The sequence below is a fragment of the Corylus avellana genome, chromosome 8, assembly GCF_965113065.1.
Source record: "Corylus avellana chromosome 8, dhCorAvel1.hap1.2, whole genome shotgun sequence".
NCBI classification, from domain to species: domain Eukaryota; kingdom Viridiplantae; phylum Streptophyta; class Magnoliopsida; order Fagales; family Betulaceae; genus Corylus; species Corylus avellana.
The window spans coordinates 1590399-1608102 of NC_142497.1; the positions used below are offsets into that span (position 1 = coordinate 1590399).

At 37.4% G+C, this 17704-nt stretch overlaps 3 protein-coding genes across 7 annotated transcripts; 2 read left to right on the forward strand and 1 right to left on the reverse strand.

Annotated features, from left to right (window-relative positions):
* Positions 1 to 1355: 1355 nt before the first annotated feature.
* LSM8 (Small nuclear ribonucleoprotein family protein) lies at positions 1356 to 7167 on the reverse strand. Of its 3 annotated transcripts, none has more exons than XM_059574855.2 (8): positions 7033 to 7166; positions 6904 to 6954; positions 6429 to 6566; positions 3044 to 3143; positions 2301 to 2341; positions 2140 to 2214; positions 1717 to 1769; positions 1356 to 1590 (listed from the first exon to the last, which is right to left on the reverse strand). In XM_059574855.2, exons 4-8 carry the CDS (start codon positions 3078 to 3080, stop codon positions 1500 to 1502), a joined length of 297 nt encoding a protein of 98 aa, XP_059430838.1. In that variant the 5' UTR covers positions 3081 to 3143; positions 6429 to 6566; positions 6904 to 6954; positions 7033 to 7166; the 3' UTR covers positions 1356 to 1499. The 3 variants fall into 3 exon arrangements, with proteins under 3 accessions (XP_059430838.1, XP_059430839.1, XP_059430840.1); XM_059574856.2 differs by having other exon boundaries at positions 6429 to 6589; XM_059574857.2 differs by lacking the exon at positions 6429 to 6566 and having other exon boundaries at positions 7033 to 7167.
* A 1145-nt stretch (positions 7168 to 8312) lies between these two features.
* On the forward strand, positions 8313 to 12649 carry FRS4 (FAR1-related sequence 4). 3 transcript variants are annotated; one of them, XM_059574721.2, is made up of 4 exons: positions 8313 to 8465; positions 9242 to 11354; positions 11469 to 11522; positions 12149 to 12649. In XM_059574721.2, exons 2-4 carry the CDS (start codon positions 9300 to 9302, stop codon positions 12296 to 12298), a joined length of 2259 nt encoding a protein of 752 aa, XP_059430704.2. In that variant the 5' UTR covers positions 8313 to 8465; positions 9242 to 9299; the 3' UTR covers positions 12299 to 12649. The 3 variants fall into 3 exon arrangements, with proteins under 3 accessions (XP_059430704.2, XP_059430702.2, XP_059430703.2); XM_059574719.2 differs by having other exon boundaries at positions 8375 to 8465; positions 9130 to 11354; XM_059574720.2 differs by lacking the exon at positions 8313 to 8465 and having other exon boundaries at positions 8482 to 11354.
* Positions 12650 to 15908: 3259 nt separating this feature from the next.
* Positions 15909 to 16946, forward strand: LOC132164557 (uncharacterized). The gene has a single exon (XM_059575090.2). It carries the CDS (start codon positions 15909 to 15911, stop codon positions 16944 to 16946), a length of 1038 nt encoding a protein of 345 aa, XP_059431073.2.
* The last annotated feature ends 758 nt before the right edge of the window (positions 16947 to 17704 follow it).

Below are 17704 nucleotides of genomic sequence, written 5' to 3' on the forward strand. Positions count from 1 at the left end.
ACGTAGGCAGGAGGCTCCTATAATTTTTAATCTTTCTAGTGAACAAACCTTTATGTTAATTGGACCCAATGCTAATCAAGAGACATCCTAATCTTTAAAAAAACTTTTTACTCTAGACATTCCTCATTCCTCACTAATATCATCAAGACTTTCAAAGTCATTTGTTGTAACAATTCCAAACCAAATTCGCCGAGTAGGTGGGGTTTGAGCTAAGCCTTTGGCTAAACCTTGAAAATCTTAATGCCTATCAAATCCTAGTAATGACGATTCAAAATATCATATACATTCAACGATAACAAAAACTTTTTTTTTTTTTTTTTTTAAATGGTTACTATATGTAATCCCATAAAAATGAGAAATAGTTTGGACCATTTTAGTAGGTATTAATAAAACAGTTCACAGAGGAGAGAGGAAGTGCCCTAACCACTCTCTTGACCATGAGAGTAGTTCGGCCACCCTCTTTGGCCAAACCACCCCCTTATGAGTAAATTTGTATTTTCATAATGACCTTGCCAGAAAAATCGCCAAAATTTGTATGAAATGATTTATTTGCTACACAGACATACTAACCCAAGAAAGTTATTTATCACAAAGTTAAACCATAGTAACCAATTAGCATCATCTATAATACATAAGCAACCATATGAATAAAAGATGTACACAAGAGACGCACAAGTAACATTTACTATTATTTACACTACTATATACAGAGAGAAATCTGTTATGGACTCACGTTTTAAATTATCCAAAATAACCCAATAAGTATCAGAAGAGAATATGTAGAGTATATACAAGGGCACTAAAATAAAATAATTCAATTCCAAAATATGTGTACCCCACCCACCCGCCCAATCGAGAGGGAACCTTCATCTTATTCAATCTTATGTCATTTTTATTTTTTTGATAAGAAGAAAGGGATTACAAGCGAGAGAGGGGATCTTTTACAGTGTGCAACCAGAGATCCAGAACAGAGAAAGAATCTATGAGAATGCTTCCAGAAAAAAGGGATGAAAAGGGTTTCGAAAACTACTGTAAATGAGAGAGAGACTAAGCAGAAATGTGGAAACTCAAGCTAAGGAGTGCATTTATTCGTCAAGGATGGAACTTCTAGGTAACAAAAGTCATATCTATTCATTTATCCTGTACAATTTTAATCTAAACAACAACAACAATAATAATGATTTCAATTTTCTATGGAAAACACCAATAGCATTCACATGTATTTATCATTAGATAACCGATTGGTGCATGGGAAACTGGAAATGGGAAATGGGTCATTTTAATTGGGAAAATTTGACTGAAAGCTGTCATCAGTATTGAAAATAATACTTGACCAAAGAAAAATGCAATGCAAATAAGCGCAGACAGAATATTCAACATTTCCAAAAGCTACTCTGCATGATTATAGCACATCAGCATCAGAATTTTCAACATTATACCCAAGTGTTTGGACATCGCTTACATAGTCTCTATACCAGCTCTACACCTTTCCTAGTCAGTCAATGGATGACAGGCTTGAGAGGATGAGCTCTCAGCTTCGATAAATCAAGACTAGAATCAAGCTCTTCATCCAGCTCCCCGACAATGCTTCTGCAAGAATCAAGGGATATAGATTATGTTATAGCACATAGTAAGAAAATGTCAAATGAAGTCCTCTCACTTCCTCCCATCAGGAAGAGAAAAATTTTAATAAAAAACAAAGGTGAAAGGTATTACATGTTATCGCCCCTTATTATGTACAAACCCAACACAAGTTGTTGAACACCTTCCTGCAAGTCAGAAGAAGCGAAAAGTCAAGTTATTGAAGTGAAAAGGCCAAATGCAGTGAACTACATATAGTATTCTCAAGTTCAGCACAGAATCCGAAGCAAAGATAACCATATACCCTCCCCCCAACCCCCCCCCCCCCCCCCCCTCCCCCACCCCCTTTTTAATTACCATCCATTTTGCAATGTCCCTCCCAATGTCTCAGTTGAATTTTTTTATCTTATGGATCGCAGAATAGGGAGTGGGGGGGGGGGGAGGGGGGGGGGGGGGAGGAGAATTAGACAGAAATGTTTGTTTTAGTTTCCAAAATACACCGCACCAAAACAGTAAATGAACCAGCAACTGAATGCTTGTCAAGGTAAGGATACAAACCTTTGTGGAGTAGACACGTTCATGAGATTCATCAAGGATAATATTTGTTGCCTGGTCAAAGCCTTTTAGGACTCCCTAAATGGAAAACCAAAACTGTTAATACAATCAATACCTCATACTAAGATCTAGCTGGTGCATTGGACTAACAACAGGTAACATACCACTATATTGCGTCCATCATTTGTGATAACTGATATAGTTTCTGCACATAGAGGAAATGACTTGAGAATAAAGTTAAAAGAGAGGTAAAATATAAGAGGCCCAAACCAACTAAGCTGAAAATGCACTGCAAAAGGAACGCTGAGAACTACACCCAGGAGTTAGAAATCACATTTTTCCCATCTTACGCATAAAAAAGAAAAAGAGTTTACTTATAAACAGGGTTTTGAAAAGTTTCTAACACTTGCATTGAAACACTCCTAAAGGGGGAAAGAGGGATCCATAAGATGCCTTGGGCCTCCAAAATTTTATACACGAGTCTCATTAGACATCAGTTCCACAAGCCAAGGTACAGCAACTGTTATACCATACATGCCTTGACTTGAGGCACACGCTGCTTGTAAGATTGCCAATCATGTTTCTTTCTGTTTCCTTCATATTCATCCCTTTTTTAATGTATGTTTCGAATAATCTACTACATCGTTGAACTATCTCTATGCGTTAAGTACTTTCTTAACAAATCTAGTAAGATGCTAAAATGCTTCGCATTACAACATTTTAAAATCAGATGTAATGATTTAATGTCCTTTTTTCAAACATCAATATTCATTGATTTATAAAAGCTTACACCTCAACACACCCAGATTCATGCCTTGGCTAAAAAGAAATCAAACACCTTGCCTATAGGTTAATATATACATTAAACACATAAGAAATAAAAAGGGCTTGTCAAAAATTTGCATACGATCTACAAGTGATTCAAGTCCAGGGCCAGTTGACATCTTGGAGCTCCCAAAATGGATATATCAGAGACACTATGCAAGATTGGTTATGAACCAAATTTTCTGCCCAAAAATAAAAAAATAAAAGACATGAGTTCTTCAAGAGACAATTTACATAAAGCTACAGAAATAAGATATATGGTAAACATTATAGAGAATTTCCTTCTTTATAACACCTTTAGGGGCTGGGAGAGAGTAGGGATGAGATTCAAAAGGACATGATATTATCAAATTGGTTAAAAATATAAATAAATAAAAAATAAGATGTAATAATCAATTCATTGAAGCTATAACTCTTGAGTCTTGACATACTAAAATGGAGGAATATAATGTGCTAATAAGAAATTGTCAATGATTCTGAAGGTCATTACTAGCTAATGGTTGTACAACCTGAAAGTAGCATCAGAAAATAAACTCACAAAAAGCCAAATGAAACATGCAAAGGAAGAAACAGAGTGCCTAACATCCCTGAAGAAGGCTGTTCACTTCAAGCACTTATCTAGACATATAATGCAATTTAAAGAGTGTGCGCGGAGATCAACCAACGCCAATAATTCCTATAAGAAATGGCATAAAAGTGATGGAAATTTACCCAACTAAAAAGCACCAGATATTTACCATTATAGCTAAATCATAACAAAATTTCTTACCATCTTTTAGTAAGCAAGAAAATCAACCTGAGTCACACAAAAACATGTGAGCACACATTTTTTTTTTAAAAGCAATTCAATCTTGAAAGGTGCAGAGGAGTGCAACCTAAGTACACAAGATGTATACAGGAGAGATGTCTAATTAGGGAGATAAAGAAGAACACAAGTCCAAAAATTCCCAAAAAACTAGAGAATCGATGACTATTGTACACTATCATCCAAGCATAAAGAGATTTGAACAAGACAACTTTTACTCTATCACTAATTTCTCACGGTCTTCGAAATTCTTAGCATTCCTCTCTCCAAATGCACCGTATTAAGCATCGAGGAGCCAACCTCCAAGCTTCTAAAATGCACCTACTTTTGAACTGGCCTCTCCACTAGTCAGTAATTCCACAACTCTTCTAGGCAGACCCACTCTACATTGAAACGATGGAACATTGAAACCCACGGCTCTCTAGCCACATCACAGTGGAGAAGAAGGTGATTAATAGTCACTTTATTCCTCTTACACATACAACACTAATCCGCCACTATGACGTGCCTCTTTTTCAAGTTATCCAACGTTAAGATCTTCCTAATGTTGTCATCCACACAAAAAAACTCGACTCTCGAAGGAGCCCTAACCCTCTAAATGCTCTTCCAAGAAAATGGAGAGCCAACGGGAATGCAGAGCACATGATAGAAGGATCTAGCCTTGAACTTTCGCCTTTTGGAAGGGATAAAAGATCAAAGAACGAAGTGACCAAATCCACCTCCCAATCATGCACGGATCTGATAAAAGAAATGTTCCACCAAAGGTTGCCACCACCAAATCCTCTTTACGGTGGGCAATACTAAACAATTCCAGAAAAGAGGCCTATGGCCTTCAGGGATTGATTCCCACCCAACAAATCATACCAAAACTTTATCTTGGATCCATCAGAGCAAACTAGAGAACAAATTTTGTACCAACTGATTAGATGGGACTTAAACTTGTCACCGACTCCAACCCACAGAAAATCCTTTTGAAGTACACAAGGGGTGCAAAAGAAAATTACCTAAGATTACAATCTAAAATTAGGAAGGAGAAGAAAACCTAATAATAACCACTGCTGCTTCTAATAAAGTTCATGCACCAATAGTATGATATACCAGCAAAATAGAGTTTACAATTAGCATAGAGTTAGAGCATATGTTCTTATTACACCCTTTTTTCTTTTTTTGAGGAAGATCTTTTTAAGTTACAGTTCACTTCCGGTTCATGTAAATTAAATTAATCATATCTATGCATGAGTTCCACGGGACACCACCAAGATGTCTTGTTGACATACCTAGGATCGGAATAGAAATTGATCTGTCATCTCCAAATCTCTTTAAATCACAATGGAATCTTTCAATTATTATGAGATGTCAAATTTCATAAATAAATATGTGAATTCATATATAAACTATGCCTGCAAAGACCTGGAAATGAAAATGCCTGGCTAGGACTGATGGTATGAGTATGTTAGCAATTCACTTGTGAAGTATTCTAAATACCACATTTGTCCAGATTCAATATCAGGGGTAACTTGGGCCAAAAGGTTGAAACTGTTTTTAAGGATAATTGGGCCAAAGTTTTTTGTTTGTTTCCTTAAGTGCCTTTCCCACTAAAGGTGATAACAATTTTCATAAAGTCATAACTCAACCCATGTAACCAATTGGACAATGCCAAATGTGGTTAGAAACCTTGATGAAACAACTTACATTCATTTGGTACACGATGGAAATTATCTTTAACTCCCAATATAAGTTAAGGAACAATAAAGCAATAGATCTTGCAATGCAAGGAATGTAGTCACCATCTGATAACACACCACTTGATGTCTACCACAATGGAACCAAAAATCCCACCATAAAACAATCCACCATCATCCGAATCCTAAAACCCATGTACACCAATAACCCTTCAAAACAACCTCACCAGTGAAAATAAAGCTAAACCCTACAACAATAACAAAACCCTAACCCTGAAACCCTGCCAAGACCATAACCTTTCCTAACACCGCACCAATACCTCCCCTACTTAACTTCATACACCAGAAAACGCCACCAAAAACCTCCTTTACTAACACCCATAAAACCCTTCCCTACATCCCAAACCCCCACCACCTCATATTCTACACCTAAACAACCTACACAAAACATCTGAACACACATTCTGAACCTAAACGATCAACAAAAGCCCCCTCCCTTCACACATCAAGCTCACTCCTACCCAACCGAAGCCCACAACACCAAAACCTCCCCTTGGCACCAAACACCCTACTCCCGGCCAACCATGTGAAAAGATACCTCAAGGCACCATGAAACCAAACACTCGAGCCATACAACACTCCATCACCAAAAAACCCAAAAACAACCCATATAAGCCCCAAAACGAAACCCAAAAACAGCAAAACACACAAAATCACTCCCACCCATCACCTCATAGCCTAAAACACACCACACCAAAGACCACCGCGCTCACAGACTTAGCAAAACAAACCAACCCCACGCCGTTTCCGGCCACCCGCCGGGTCCAAACAAAACCATCACACGGACACCACACAACTCGGCTCAAGTACCATTCCAAACCCACAAACACACCCCACACAGGGCCCATCGGCTGCTACACTTATACAAATGAAGCGAAACTTGAAAACAAAAAATGAAGGGGAAATTCAAAACTCCTCACCTTGGTACTGTAGGCGAGAAACAGAGAAAGAGGGCGACCAATAAATGGCGACAAACGGAGCAAGAATCCGCGAAGGAGAGTGAAAAAACCCAAATGATGAAAATGCCTCCCGTTTGCTTAGATTAAGGCCTGTGCGTGCTGCACAGTGTATGCCAGGCCCACTACATTTCATACTTAATATGGACCCAAATCCCATTAAAATAAATAAATAAATAACAATAGTTTGAACTTTGAAGGTCCTTGAATTGAGTAGGGGTGAGCAAATACCCGCTCAACCCGTCAAAACCGACCCGCCCTCCCCATTCCGCCCGGCACATGCCGGGTTTTATGTTATTTTTCTCGGATACGGGTTTTTTTAAACCCGGGCGTGGCGGGGCGGGTTGCGGGTTATTATAAAAAAACGTTGAAAATCCCGTAGGGAAATTACTGCAGAGTGCAGAAGCTGCACGACGACAACTCCTAGAGAGAGAGATACCTGCACGACGACGGCTGCTTCGGGACACCGGGATAGGAGGATGGAGCGGCGCTGGAGAAGAAAATGAAAAGAATGAAAATGAAGAGAGGTGGCTTACTGATTAGGCTTAGACGAGAGAGAGAGAGATACCTGCTCCCGTGCTCCGACTGCTCGGCTGCTCAGGGACGGAGGGTCTGGACTCTGGAGGCTGGGGCTGGAGAAGAAAATCACAGAGGAAAAGAAGAGCCTTCCGACGCGAGAGAGAGTATTTCCGTAATTAGGTTAGGTTATGTTGGGAGCGGGGCGGGTACCCGGGAAAAATTTTATTATAACCCGCAACCCGCTCGGGTTTGAAAAAAAAAAAAACTCGTATCCGAGAAAAATAACATAAAACCCGGCTTGTGCGGGACGGGTCGGTTTTGAAGGGTTGGGCGAGTATTTGCTCACTCCTAGAATTGAGAGAAAATTCATATTTGTATTTAGAATACATAATTAGCATTATAGGATTCCAAAAATAATATCTAGGTATTGAATTTGAAGAATCTTAGAAATTGTCTTTAGAACCCCTAAATTCAATATCTGGACATAAGGTTGTAATAAAGTCGAGTCGAGCCAAGTCGAGTTGAGTATTGAATATTTAAGTTCAATTTATTTAATTTATTTTCGAACACGAGCTGAACTTGAGCTTATTACTAAACTAGATAATCTATTCAAGCTCTTTCATTTATTTTTGAACGAACTCGAGTTTGTACACAAGCTATTCAATTAACTTATTCATCCTATATATAAAGTAAATGTGATTTTTTTTATATATATATATATATTTAATTATTGTTAAGATTTATTATTTGAGTAATTAGACAAATTAACTAAAATATTAAATAATCTAATCTTGAATTTATATGTTTATCTTATAATATGTATATACATTTATTACAAGCACACACATATCCATACATACACATAAACCCACTTATATACACAAAAAATACACATTTTTGTCAAGATTCACAATTATAATAATTTAAACTATATCTATTAACATTAAGAAGATAATTTATTTTTATCTTTTTAAATATTTAACATTTTCTCATTACGGAGTTAAAAACAATATTAAAAAAATAAATAAAAATGAAGTTATACAAGCTTATACAAGCCGAGCCAAAGTTATACGAGTTCAACTTGTTTAATAAACGAGTCTAAATTTTTATTCAAACAATGAATCGATTTCTAGCCGAGTTTATGTGAGCCGAACCCAAATCTATTTGCAAACGGCTTTATTTATTTATTGCCCTACCTATACACTAAAAGTTTTTTTTTTTTTTTTTTTATTTATTTTTCTCTTTTTATTTATTTATTTATATTTTTTAAAAAAGGGATTTGGGTCCATATTAAAATATGAAATGTAGTGGGCCTGGCACACACTGTGCAGCACGCCAAGGCCTCAATCTAAGCAAACGGAGGCATCCCCACCATTTGGGTTTTTCATTATCCTTCGCCGATTCTTGCTCCGCTTTCCACCTCTCCGTTTGTCGCCGTTTATTGGTCGCCCTCTTGCTCCGTGTCTCGTCGACAGTATCAAGGTGAGGAATTTTGAACTTTCCCTTCATTTGTTGTTTTTGTTTTCGAGTTTCGCTTCATTTTTAATTGTGTGGCAGCCGATTGGCCCTGTGTGGGGGTGTGTTTGTGGGATTGGAACAGTACTTGACCCGAGTTGTGCGGTGTGCGTGTGATGGTTATGTTTGGACCCTGCGGGTGGCCGGAAACGGCGTGGGGGTGGTTTGTTTTGCTAAGGCTGTGAGCGTGGTGGTCTTTGGTGTGGTGTGTTTAGGCTATGAGGTGATGGGTGGGAGTGATTTTGTGTGTGTTGCTGTTTCTGGGTTGTTTTTGGGTTTTTGGTGATGGGGTGTTGTATGGCTCGAGTATTTGGTTTCATGGTGCCTTGAGTTATCTTTTCACATGGTTGGCCGGGAGTGGTGTTTTGTGGATGTTTGGGTATTCGCGCGCGTGTTGTGTGTGTGTGTGTGTGTGTGTGTGAGAGAGAGAGAGAGAGAGAGAGAGAGATTCAAATTAAGAAGGAAACGGGGTAGACGTTCAGAACAAAGCTTATTTGAACCTCATAGATGAAGCTCTTGGAGCCATTTTAAACCAGCATGTGTGTGTTTGGGATGATAATGTGCTTATAAAACTGTAAATTGTTCTTTCTATTGATTCTAGTTGCTAATAATGTCGTTCCTTTGATTCAAGTGCCTTGATAATGGGATCAGTGAGATGGAAATTTATAGTCTTTCCATGGGAGGAGATTCTGTACAATATTTATGGAATATCATATGAATGACTTTAGACCAATTCTGAGCAGTTTTGGAGCTGAATCTCAAGGTGGATGTGAAGTGGATCTGAATATTCCCACAACAATCATGGATTCTAATGTCATCGTGGACAATACGATTATAGAGCCTCGTGATGACATGGAATTTGATTCTCATGAAGCCGCATATTCGTTTTACAAAGAATATGCAAAGTCTGCAGGGTTTGGCACTGCCAAATTGAGCAGTCGTCGGTCTAGGGCGTCAAGGGAATTTATTGATGCAAAATTTTCATGCATAAGATACGGGAATAAGCAACAGTCTGATGATGCCATCAATCCTCGACCTTCTCCGAAAATTGGTTGTAAAGCAAGCATGCATGTAAAAAGAAGACAAAATGGAAAGTGGTATATATATAGTTTTGTGAAGGAGCATAATCACGAGCTCTTGCCTTCTCAGGTGCATTTCTTTCGGAGTCACCGAAATGTTGATCCACTCAAGAGTGATGTTCGAGTACGAAGACGGAAAAATTTAGGTGCAGGGTCGAAGCTGTTCAGTGCCTATCAGAATGTTGATTGTTTAGAGAGTTATATAAGAACTCAGAATGATAAAGGACGGAGTTTGGTTCTAGAACCAGGGGATGCTCAAATACTACTGGAACATTTTATGCATATGCAGGAAGAGAATCCAAAGTTCTTCTATGCAGTTGATTTAAATGAAGAGCATCGACTGAGAAATGTGTTTTGGGTGGATGCCAAAGGCATGGAAGATTATACTACCTTTTGTGATGTGGTTACTTTTGACACCACATATTTCACAAACAAGTATAAAATGCCATTGGTTTTTTTTATTGGTGTCAACCATCATATTCAACCCACATTGCTTGGTTGTGCATTGATTGCAGATGAGACATTTTATACTTTTGTTTGGTTAATGCAAACATGGTTTATAGCAATGGAGGAACGAGCTCCAAGGGTAATACTCACTGACCAAAACAATGCCATAAAAGCAGCTATTAAAGCAGTCTTTCCAGGTACACGTCATTGTTATTGTTTGTGGCATGTATTGGAAAAGATCCCTAGACAGCTTGATTTTTTGTGCATGTGGAACGATATTTTTATGCCAAAATTCAATAAATGTATCTGTAAGTCATGGACAGAGGAAGAATTTGAAAAGAGATGGTGGAAATTGCTCGACAGATTCAATCTTAGAGAGGTTGAATGGGTTCAAACCTTGTATGAGGATCGCAAACATTGGGTCCCTACTTTTATGAAAGACATCTCTTTTGCTGGGTTGTCTACAACTTTGCGCTCAGAAAGCTTAAGCTCTTGGTTTGACAAATATGTCCAAGGGGAGACTTCGTTGAGAGAGTTTATAGAACGATACAAGGTAATTCTCGAAGATAGGTTTGAAGAAGAAGCCAAAGCAAATTTTGATGCATGGCATGAAACGCCTGAGTTGAAGTCTCCATCACCATTTGAAAAACAGATGTCACTAGTGTATACGCATGAAATTTTCAAGAAATTCCAAGTTGAGGTTTTGGGAGTAGCTGCTTGTCATCTTAAGAAAGAAAATGAAGATGAGATGAAGACAACATACACTGTTAAAGACTTTGAAGATAATCAGAATTATATAGTAGAATGGAATGAATCAAAATCAGATATATATTGTTCATGCCGCTCATTTGAATATAAAGGTTATCTCTGCAGACATACTATTGTAGTTCTCCAAATGTCTGGTGTTTTCAGCATCCCGTCTAAATATGTATTGCAGCGATGGACTAATGCTGCAAGAAGCAGGCATACCATTGGCGAAAGATTGGATGAGGTGCAGTCTAAGGTCCGTCGTTACAATGATTTATGTCGACGAGCCATAATATTGGGTGAAGAAGGTTCACTGTCTCAAGAGAGTTACAATCTTGCTCTCTGTGCCATAAGAGAAGCTTTGAAGCATTGCACAACTGTGAATAACTCAGGAGAGAACGATTCAAGAACTATGACCTCGGCAACTCATCCTGTTTGTGGTGTTGAAGTAAATCAATCCATCAATGCGTCTAATGAGGCGATGCCTGATCCTAAGGTGACTTATGCAAACAAGGCTCCTAGGAGAGCTGGAGCTGGGAAGGAAGTGGCAAGTAACAGAAATAGTTCAACCAATAAAGGAAAGGTTAGTGAATGTGATCATTGATATTTAACTTTTTAAATGTCTCGCCACTGGAAACTGTTTGAAAAATAAAAAAAATAAAATAAAAAACTGATGTTTGCTTGATGTATATAACAGGTACCCCAGATAGAAGCTGCGAGTCTGGGCATACAAGATGGCTTTCACCAAATGGTATGTATATGCTCTCATCATTATACCAATTTAGAAAGAAAAAAAATATATATTAAGGACTATTTCTGTTTCAATTTCAATTAACTTTGTTCTCTATCAAACTTGATGAAGAATTTGCTCTGAGTTGGATTCACCTTTTGGAAATTCTTTACTTCACTGACACAGATTGTTGGAAATCTAGTGGCAATGACCTGTGAAGATTTTTTTGCTTCTGAGCATGAAATAAAGCATTTAGCTTTGTGAATATAATTTCTGGAAAGCTGATATTGATAGTGTAATGTGGTTATGCCAATACAAGCTAGAATTTGTGGTGGCATTCAACATCGGCCTCGATAGCAAAGTTTTCCTCTAAACTAGTTTATTAAATTGGGTTGGAGGAATTTTGTCTAACCTAATTTATGAAACTGACATGTCCAAAAATGCACGTGACTTGTCTCGCTTGCATTTTTGATAAGAGTATTCTTACATGTACATATCGGTTTAATAGATTGGATTGGAGGAAATTTCTCCAACCTAGTTATAGTTGTGGCAACTAGAGAATGTTCTTGTAAGGTTTTTTTAGCTACATAGTTTTTACTTAGGTCATGCTTTTGATGAGATTTTTGATGTTACCATACTTGTGGCAGGAAATGCCTAACATGAGGCCCGCACAGTTACATAGCCCGGTGCCGACGCCATTTCAAATCATGGTGCCAACAATGTTTCAAAATGTCAATTCAACACAGTTCAATAATGTAGCTTCAACAAATTTGCACGAAAATCATCTCCCTCGGTAGCTTGATTTTTAGCTTCTGTTGTAAAGATTACTTACACATTTAACTGCTTTAAGGACTGTAACAAAAGCACTTGTTAACATGTTAGCTGTTGCCAACTGTTGTCCAAGGTATGAAAAAGTAGAATTCTGTTGTCCAGTTCAGAATTTCTCTTGTAAAATTCTGTTGTTGGGGATCCCATTGCTGTGTCCAGTTCATTAAAATTCTGTTGTCCAACTGTTGTAAAGATTACGTGCACATTAACTGCTCGATTTCTCTTGTAATAAAACTAGTAATATAAGGCAAGCCTTTGTCATGAATTATACATTTTGCTTGCTTGTTATTTGCTTATTGGATTCCATTCATTTATATTTATTCTCTTATTTTAAGTTTGGTATTAATCCTTTTAAATCTACTGTATTTCTGTTTGGGCCTGTTGTTGGGAGCCTACCCCTCTTGAATTTTGCTTTTCTTAACCCATTTCCCAGATTTGCTCACACACACGCACACAAAAAAAAAAAATAATAAGCTGACAAACATTTCCTTTGCTCCTTATTGTAATCACCCAGCCCATCACCCTCTCCTTGTTTTGGAGCTAGTGAGAACGATACGAAAGTTTCTTATTGGACATGCTGATGGCTGAACACAAAAGGCTAGAAAAGCCTACATCATCAATTTGTGAGAGAGACTGTTCAGGATAAGGTTTTCTGGTTATAGGTTCCTAGTATTCCTAGTAGTGTTTTTTTATTTTTTGGTTAAGATGACGTGGTTTATGCCAAAGTATAAGAGTATTGATAGCAGCTCTCCTATATGTGGTTCACTTCCTTTAAGTTTAGAAAAAATGTAAAAAAAATGTTACAAAAAGCCACTCATAGCAGATTCTTTATATCATCTCTAAACATTAGGATCGCTATTGCACTGTAACAATCCTTGTGCTTATTAAAAAAAAAAAAAAAAAAAAAAACTCATTATCTCTCCTGAATCATTAAAAAAGTAAAGAAATGATATTTAATTAGTATATGAATGATAAATGGAAGCTATTGTGGAGTGTATGTAGACAGAGAAGTAAAAAATTGTTTTGATCCTTAAATGTAAGGAAAATGACAAGAAAACGGCGGAAAATGCTTTAATAGTTATAGTTGGTCTCTCTCGTCTATCTTTTTCGCTTAAAAAAGAAAAAAAGAAAAAAGAGGACTTGAGAGAATTTGCGAGACCGTGGCCTTGAAATGTTCTAGGAGTGGCGGGTGAAATTATTTTTGGCCACTCGTTTATGTTATTGCTTGCTGTGAGGGGAAAGTTAAATACTCAAAAGATAGATAGTTGGTTTTGGCTTTCTTGGAGATATGAAATGTTTTTTTGTGGATTGGATGGGGGAGAATATTGGCCATCTTTTTGTTTGTTGCCTATTCTCTAGAGTGAATGGTGCACTTTGTTACATATATGTCATGTATCTTTGGTTCACAGAAATTGGAAGGATAATTCAGTGGTTGGCCTTTATTTTAAAGCAAAATCTTTTTTTTTTGTTTTTCCTTTATGGACACTCAATCCCAGAGCCATTGGACTTTTTTTTTAACCTTTTGTCTAATTATACTCATACATGTCATATGCCGATAGCTAGCTTCCTCATCAAAGCAAACACCTTTTTTAATGTACAACACAAAACTTTTGTTTGATTACATATTGGTTAGAGAAAAAAGATATGATTAAAAATATTGAACCCTTTCTAAGAACATGTACTAATTGGGATGCTTAATCCCAATCATTTTGCTAAACAAAAAGCATGATTCCAGTTTAGTCAACACAATTAAACAAATTTTTCCCTATTTTCACTCTCAAACTTATTAATATAGAGTTTCACTTAACGTGTAAGTGGACTCTACATCCCAAATTGTCCGAAAGGCACTTTATCATTCCAACCTTGCCTCTCTTATTTTTTTTGCCTAAAATTCATAAAATTCAGATAAAAAATTTAAGGAGATTTTCGTCATAAGGTTCTACTAGTATTTATTTACTTATTGGTAATAAGGTTATTGCAACACCGACTCGCTCTGGTTGATTTGTTGGTCCGATATGTGACATTTTTATTTGGGTTTTGTTACCAACTTGCATAGCAAATGACATCCTTAATTATCTTCACGATGGGGTTTATCATTATAAATTTATAATAAAATCTCAATAATTCAATTGGAAAACAATAATTGGATTTTTATGAATTGTGCGTGTTAGAATAATAACCTAGATCGGAATTTTGATCGGGATTGTTCAAGTTAAAAAGTTTTATTTGTATTATAATTAAGTTTATTATCTATCTATCTAATTTATCATATTTATTTTAGCTTTCCCACTAAAGAATGGAAAAAGGAAGAAGCTCTAATCGTATCATTATAATAAAGAAAAAGCAAAAAAGTTCAAATCATATCATTCTAATAAAGAATGAAAAAGCAAGAAGCTTCAATGATAAATCATTTCATTATAAAGGGCAATGATTAGGCGACAATACAGTTTGTTGTTTTTCTCTGTTCTCTTACAACGTGGGAAATTTTTTATAACTTCATTTTTTTTTCCCATAAAATAATACATTATCTCAAGAAAACCAAAGACAAAATTTGTAGGCAAGATGAATTACATTGAATAGAAACACCGAATCACCTACCTACATACTTTAAGAAGAAATGCTAGTTTACACTAAAAATACATATAAAAATTATATACGGTAAGAACAAATGTTAATTTAATAAACTGAATTAAAAGAATTTACTCTAAACCCAAATTTTTTTTTTTAAAAAAAAAAATCTGCCCATAACTTATTTTAACATAGCACAAATTCAGGATCCCAAGAACTTTTTCTCATGGATTCATAGAGCAAGAACCATGAATAAGCAAAAATGCCCAAAGACATTAATTGACATGAACAAAATTGGTGCTCTCTTTATTGGTCTTATTAATATAGCTAGATTTTGTAGCATCCATGGTGTTTGCTATAGATGCTACAAATTCTAGTTTTTAATGCTTGTTATATAGTTTTGACATGTCCGCATAAGAAGAGAAAAAAAAATTTAAACTAGTGACTTCCGCTTTATCAAACGTAGTCCTAACCGATTAAAAAAGTATGTTGATATAACATAAACATGAAAGTAATTTTACGGACACCTAACGCAAATCTATCAAACAAAGACAGCTTTTTTGGATAAAATTGCAGTAATTTTTGTTGTCAGAAACAACAAGAGGAATATCAAAATTACTTATAAGTAAACCACCATGCCCAAGCAACTCACATGTAGTAGGTCAGAAAATCACTTTTCTTTGAGACAAGCACGAGTTTCATTTCAAAATAAAAAGAAAAAAAAAAGAAAAGAAAAATTCCTGTGTCATGCTTCCCGGCGACAGGCATGGGTCCACGTGTCAGGCTTCATGGAATTTTCGTTGTGTTCTTTGCCACATAGGATCATTCCAGAACAGGAATTTTTTTTTAGCAAACCAATTAAATAGGGAAATTCCAATTCCAGCATATGTTCTTCGCCAATCTACAAAACACGTTGGGGGACAAAAGCGTCACAAAAAAAATACTTGACTTGTGTATATATATTTAAACGCAGTCGCTCCCATGCCCATGCACAGTTAGAGAAAAATCAAAATGAGCGCGGTAATTTGGTGGTTAACGCTGACACTAATAGCCGTTAGCTCTGCGGTTATTGACGGCTGCTTGCCATCGGACCGGGCAGCACTACTGGCTTTCCGGGCAGCCCTCCGTGAGCCCTATCTCGGCATCTTCAACACGTGGACGGGCAGCGACTGTTGCCATTGGTACGGCGTAAGTTGTGATCCGAACACTTATCGGGTCGATGAAATCAACCTCGCCGGAGAGTCCGACGACCTGATCTTCAGGCAAGCCCACCGCTCCGGTTACATGACCGGCAACATCTCACACGCCATCTGCAGGCTCAAATACCTCTCGTCTATCACCATCACCGACTGGAAGGGGATCACCGGCGACATCCCCCAATGTATCTCCTTCCTTCCTTTTCTCCAAATCTTGGACCTCACCGGAAACCGACTCTCGAGCCCAATTCCGGGAAATATCGGGCGGCTCCGTTGGCTCACCTTTCTCAGTCTCGCCGACAATTTTATATACGGGAGAATCCCACCGTCCATCACGAAGCTCACAAACTTGATGCACCTAGACCTCCGACAAAACCAACTCTCCGGTCGGATTCCCGGACAATTCGGGCAACTCAAGATGCTAAGTCGGGCTTTGCTCAGTCACAACCGGCTCGCCGGGTGGATACCCCATTCGATCTCCGAAATTTACCGCCTCGCAGATTTTGATCTTTCTTCGAACCAACTCTCGGGTCCAATCCCAGATTGGCTCGGTAAAATGGAAGTTCTCTCAACACTAAATCTCGACGGTAATAAAATATCGGGTACGATTCCGGGCAGTTTGTTGAACTCTAGGATTTTGAACTTAAATTTGAGCCGAAACGCGCTCAACGGTAACATACCGGATTCTTTCGGGCCAAGATCGTATTTCATCACGCTTGACTTGTCGTATAATAATTTGGAGGGCACGATACCGAAATCGTTGGCTTCGGCTGGGTATATCGGAAGCATGGATGTGAGCCATAACCACATACGTGGGCAAATACCACCAGGGTCGCCATTTGACCATCTTTGAAGCATATATAGTCATTTGCTTATATATATATGATGATTGTCTTCGTGGGAATCTGCTAAAAGATTGGTAGAATAATGTGTAGGGCAATAAGATTTTGTTTGTCGGGATTGGTTAAACAATTCTGTGTACTATATATGGAATTTGTTGGTGAAAACGCAACAATAATTTCATGTTCATTGTTTGTGTAGGGGTCATAAGTTAAGGTTATTGTCATATTTTTTTCCTCGTGTTACGTGTTTATTTGAAGATGGAATAAGATTTTTGGGCTTTCTTTTTGCAGAGATTCTTAGCACCTATATGTTGGGCTAGCTTGATATAATAGATATCTTGATAATTTGTTAATTATAATGGAAATGGGATATTTGAATTGATAATCGAAAGGATTTGCATGATATATACATGAGAATGGATGAGAATATGAAAGAAAGGAGTAAGGCTGATTCGAGGCCAGCCTCAAAGCTCCAAGAAAATGTAAAAGGTTACAAATTAAATGAGTTGTGGACTTTCTACCCTTCTCAGATACTCAATGGGCTTATAAAGTCTCATAATTCCTGCAACTACTTACAGCTGGCCCAACAGAATACAGGTGGCCCCATCTAGCCCAACTAAAGCCCTAATACAGAACATGCGGATAAAGGCCCACTTAATAGACCCATTACATTACACCTTTAGAAATTTCTATGGCTTCAAGTGTGCTACAGAGTAAGTATTTTAAGAGGAAGATAAAGAGCAAAAATGGAACAAAAAGTTCTCCATAT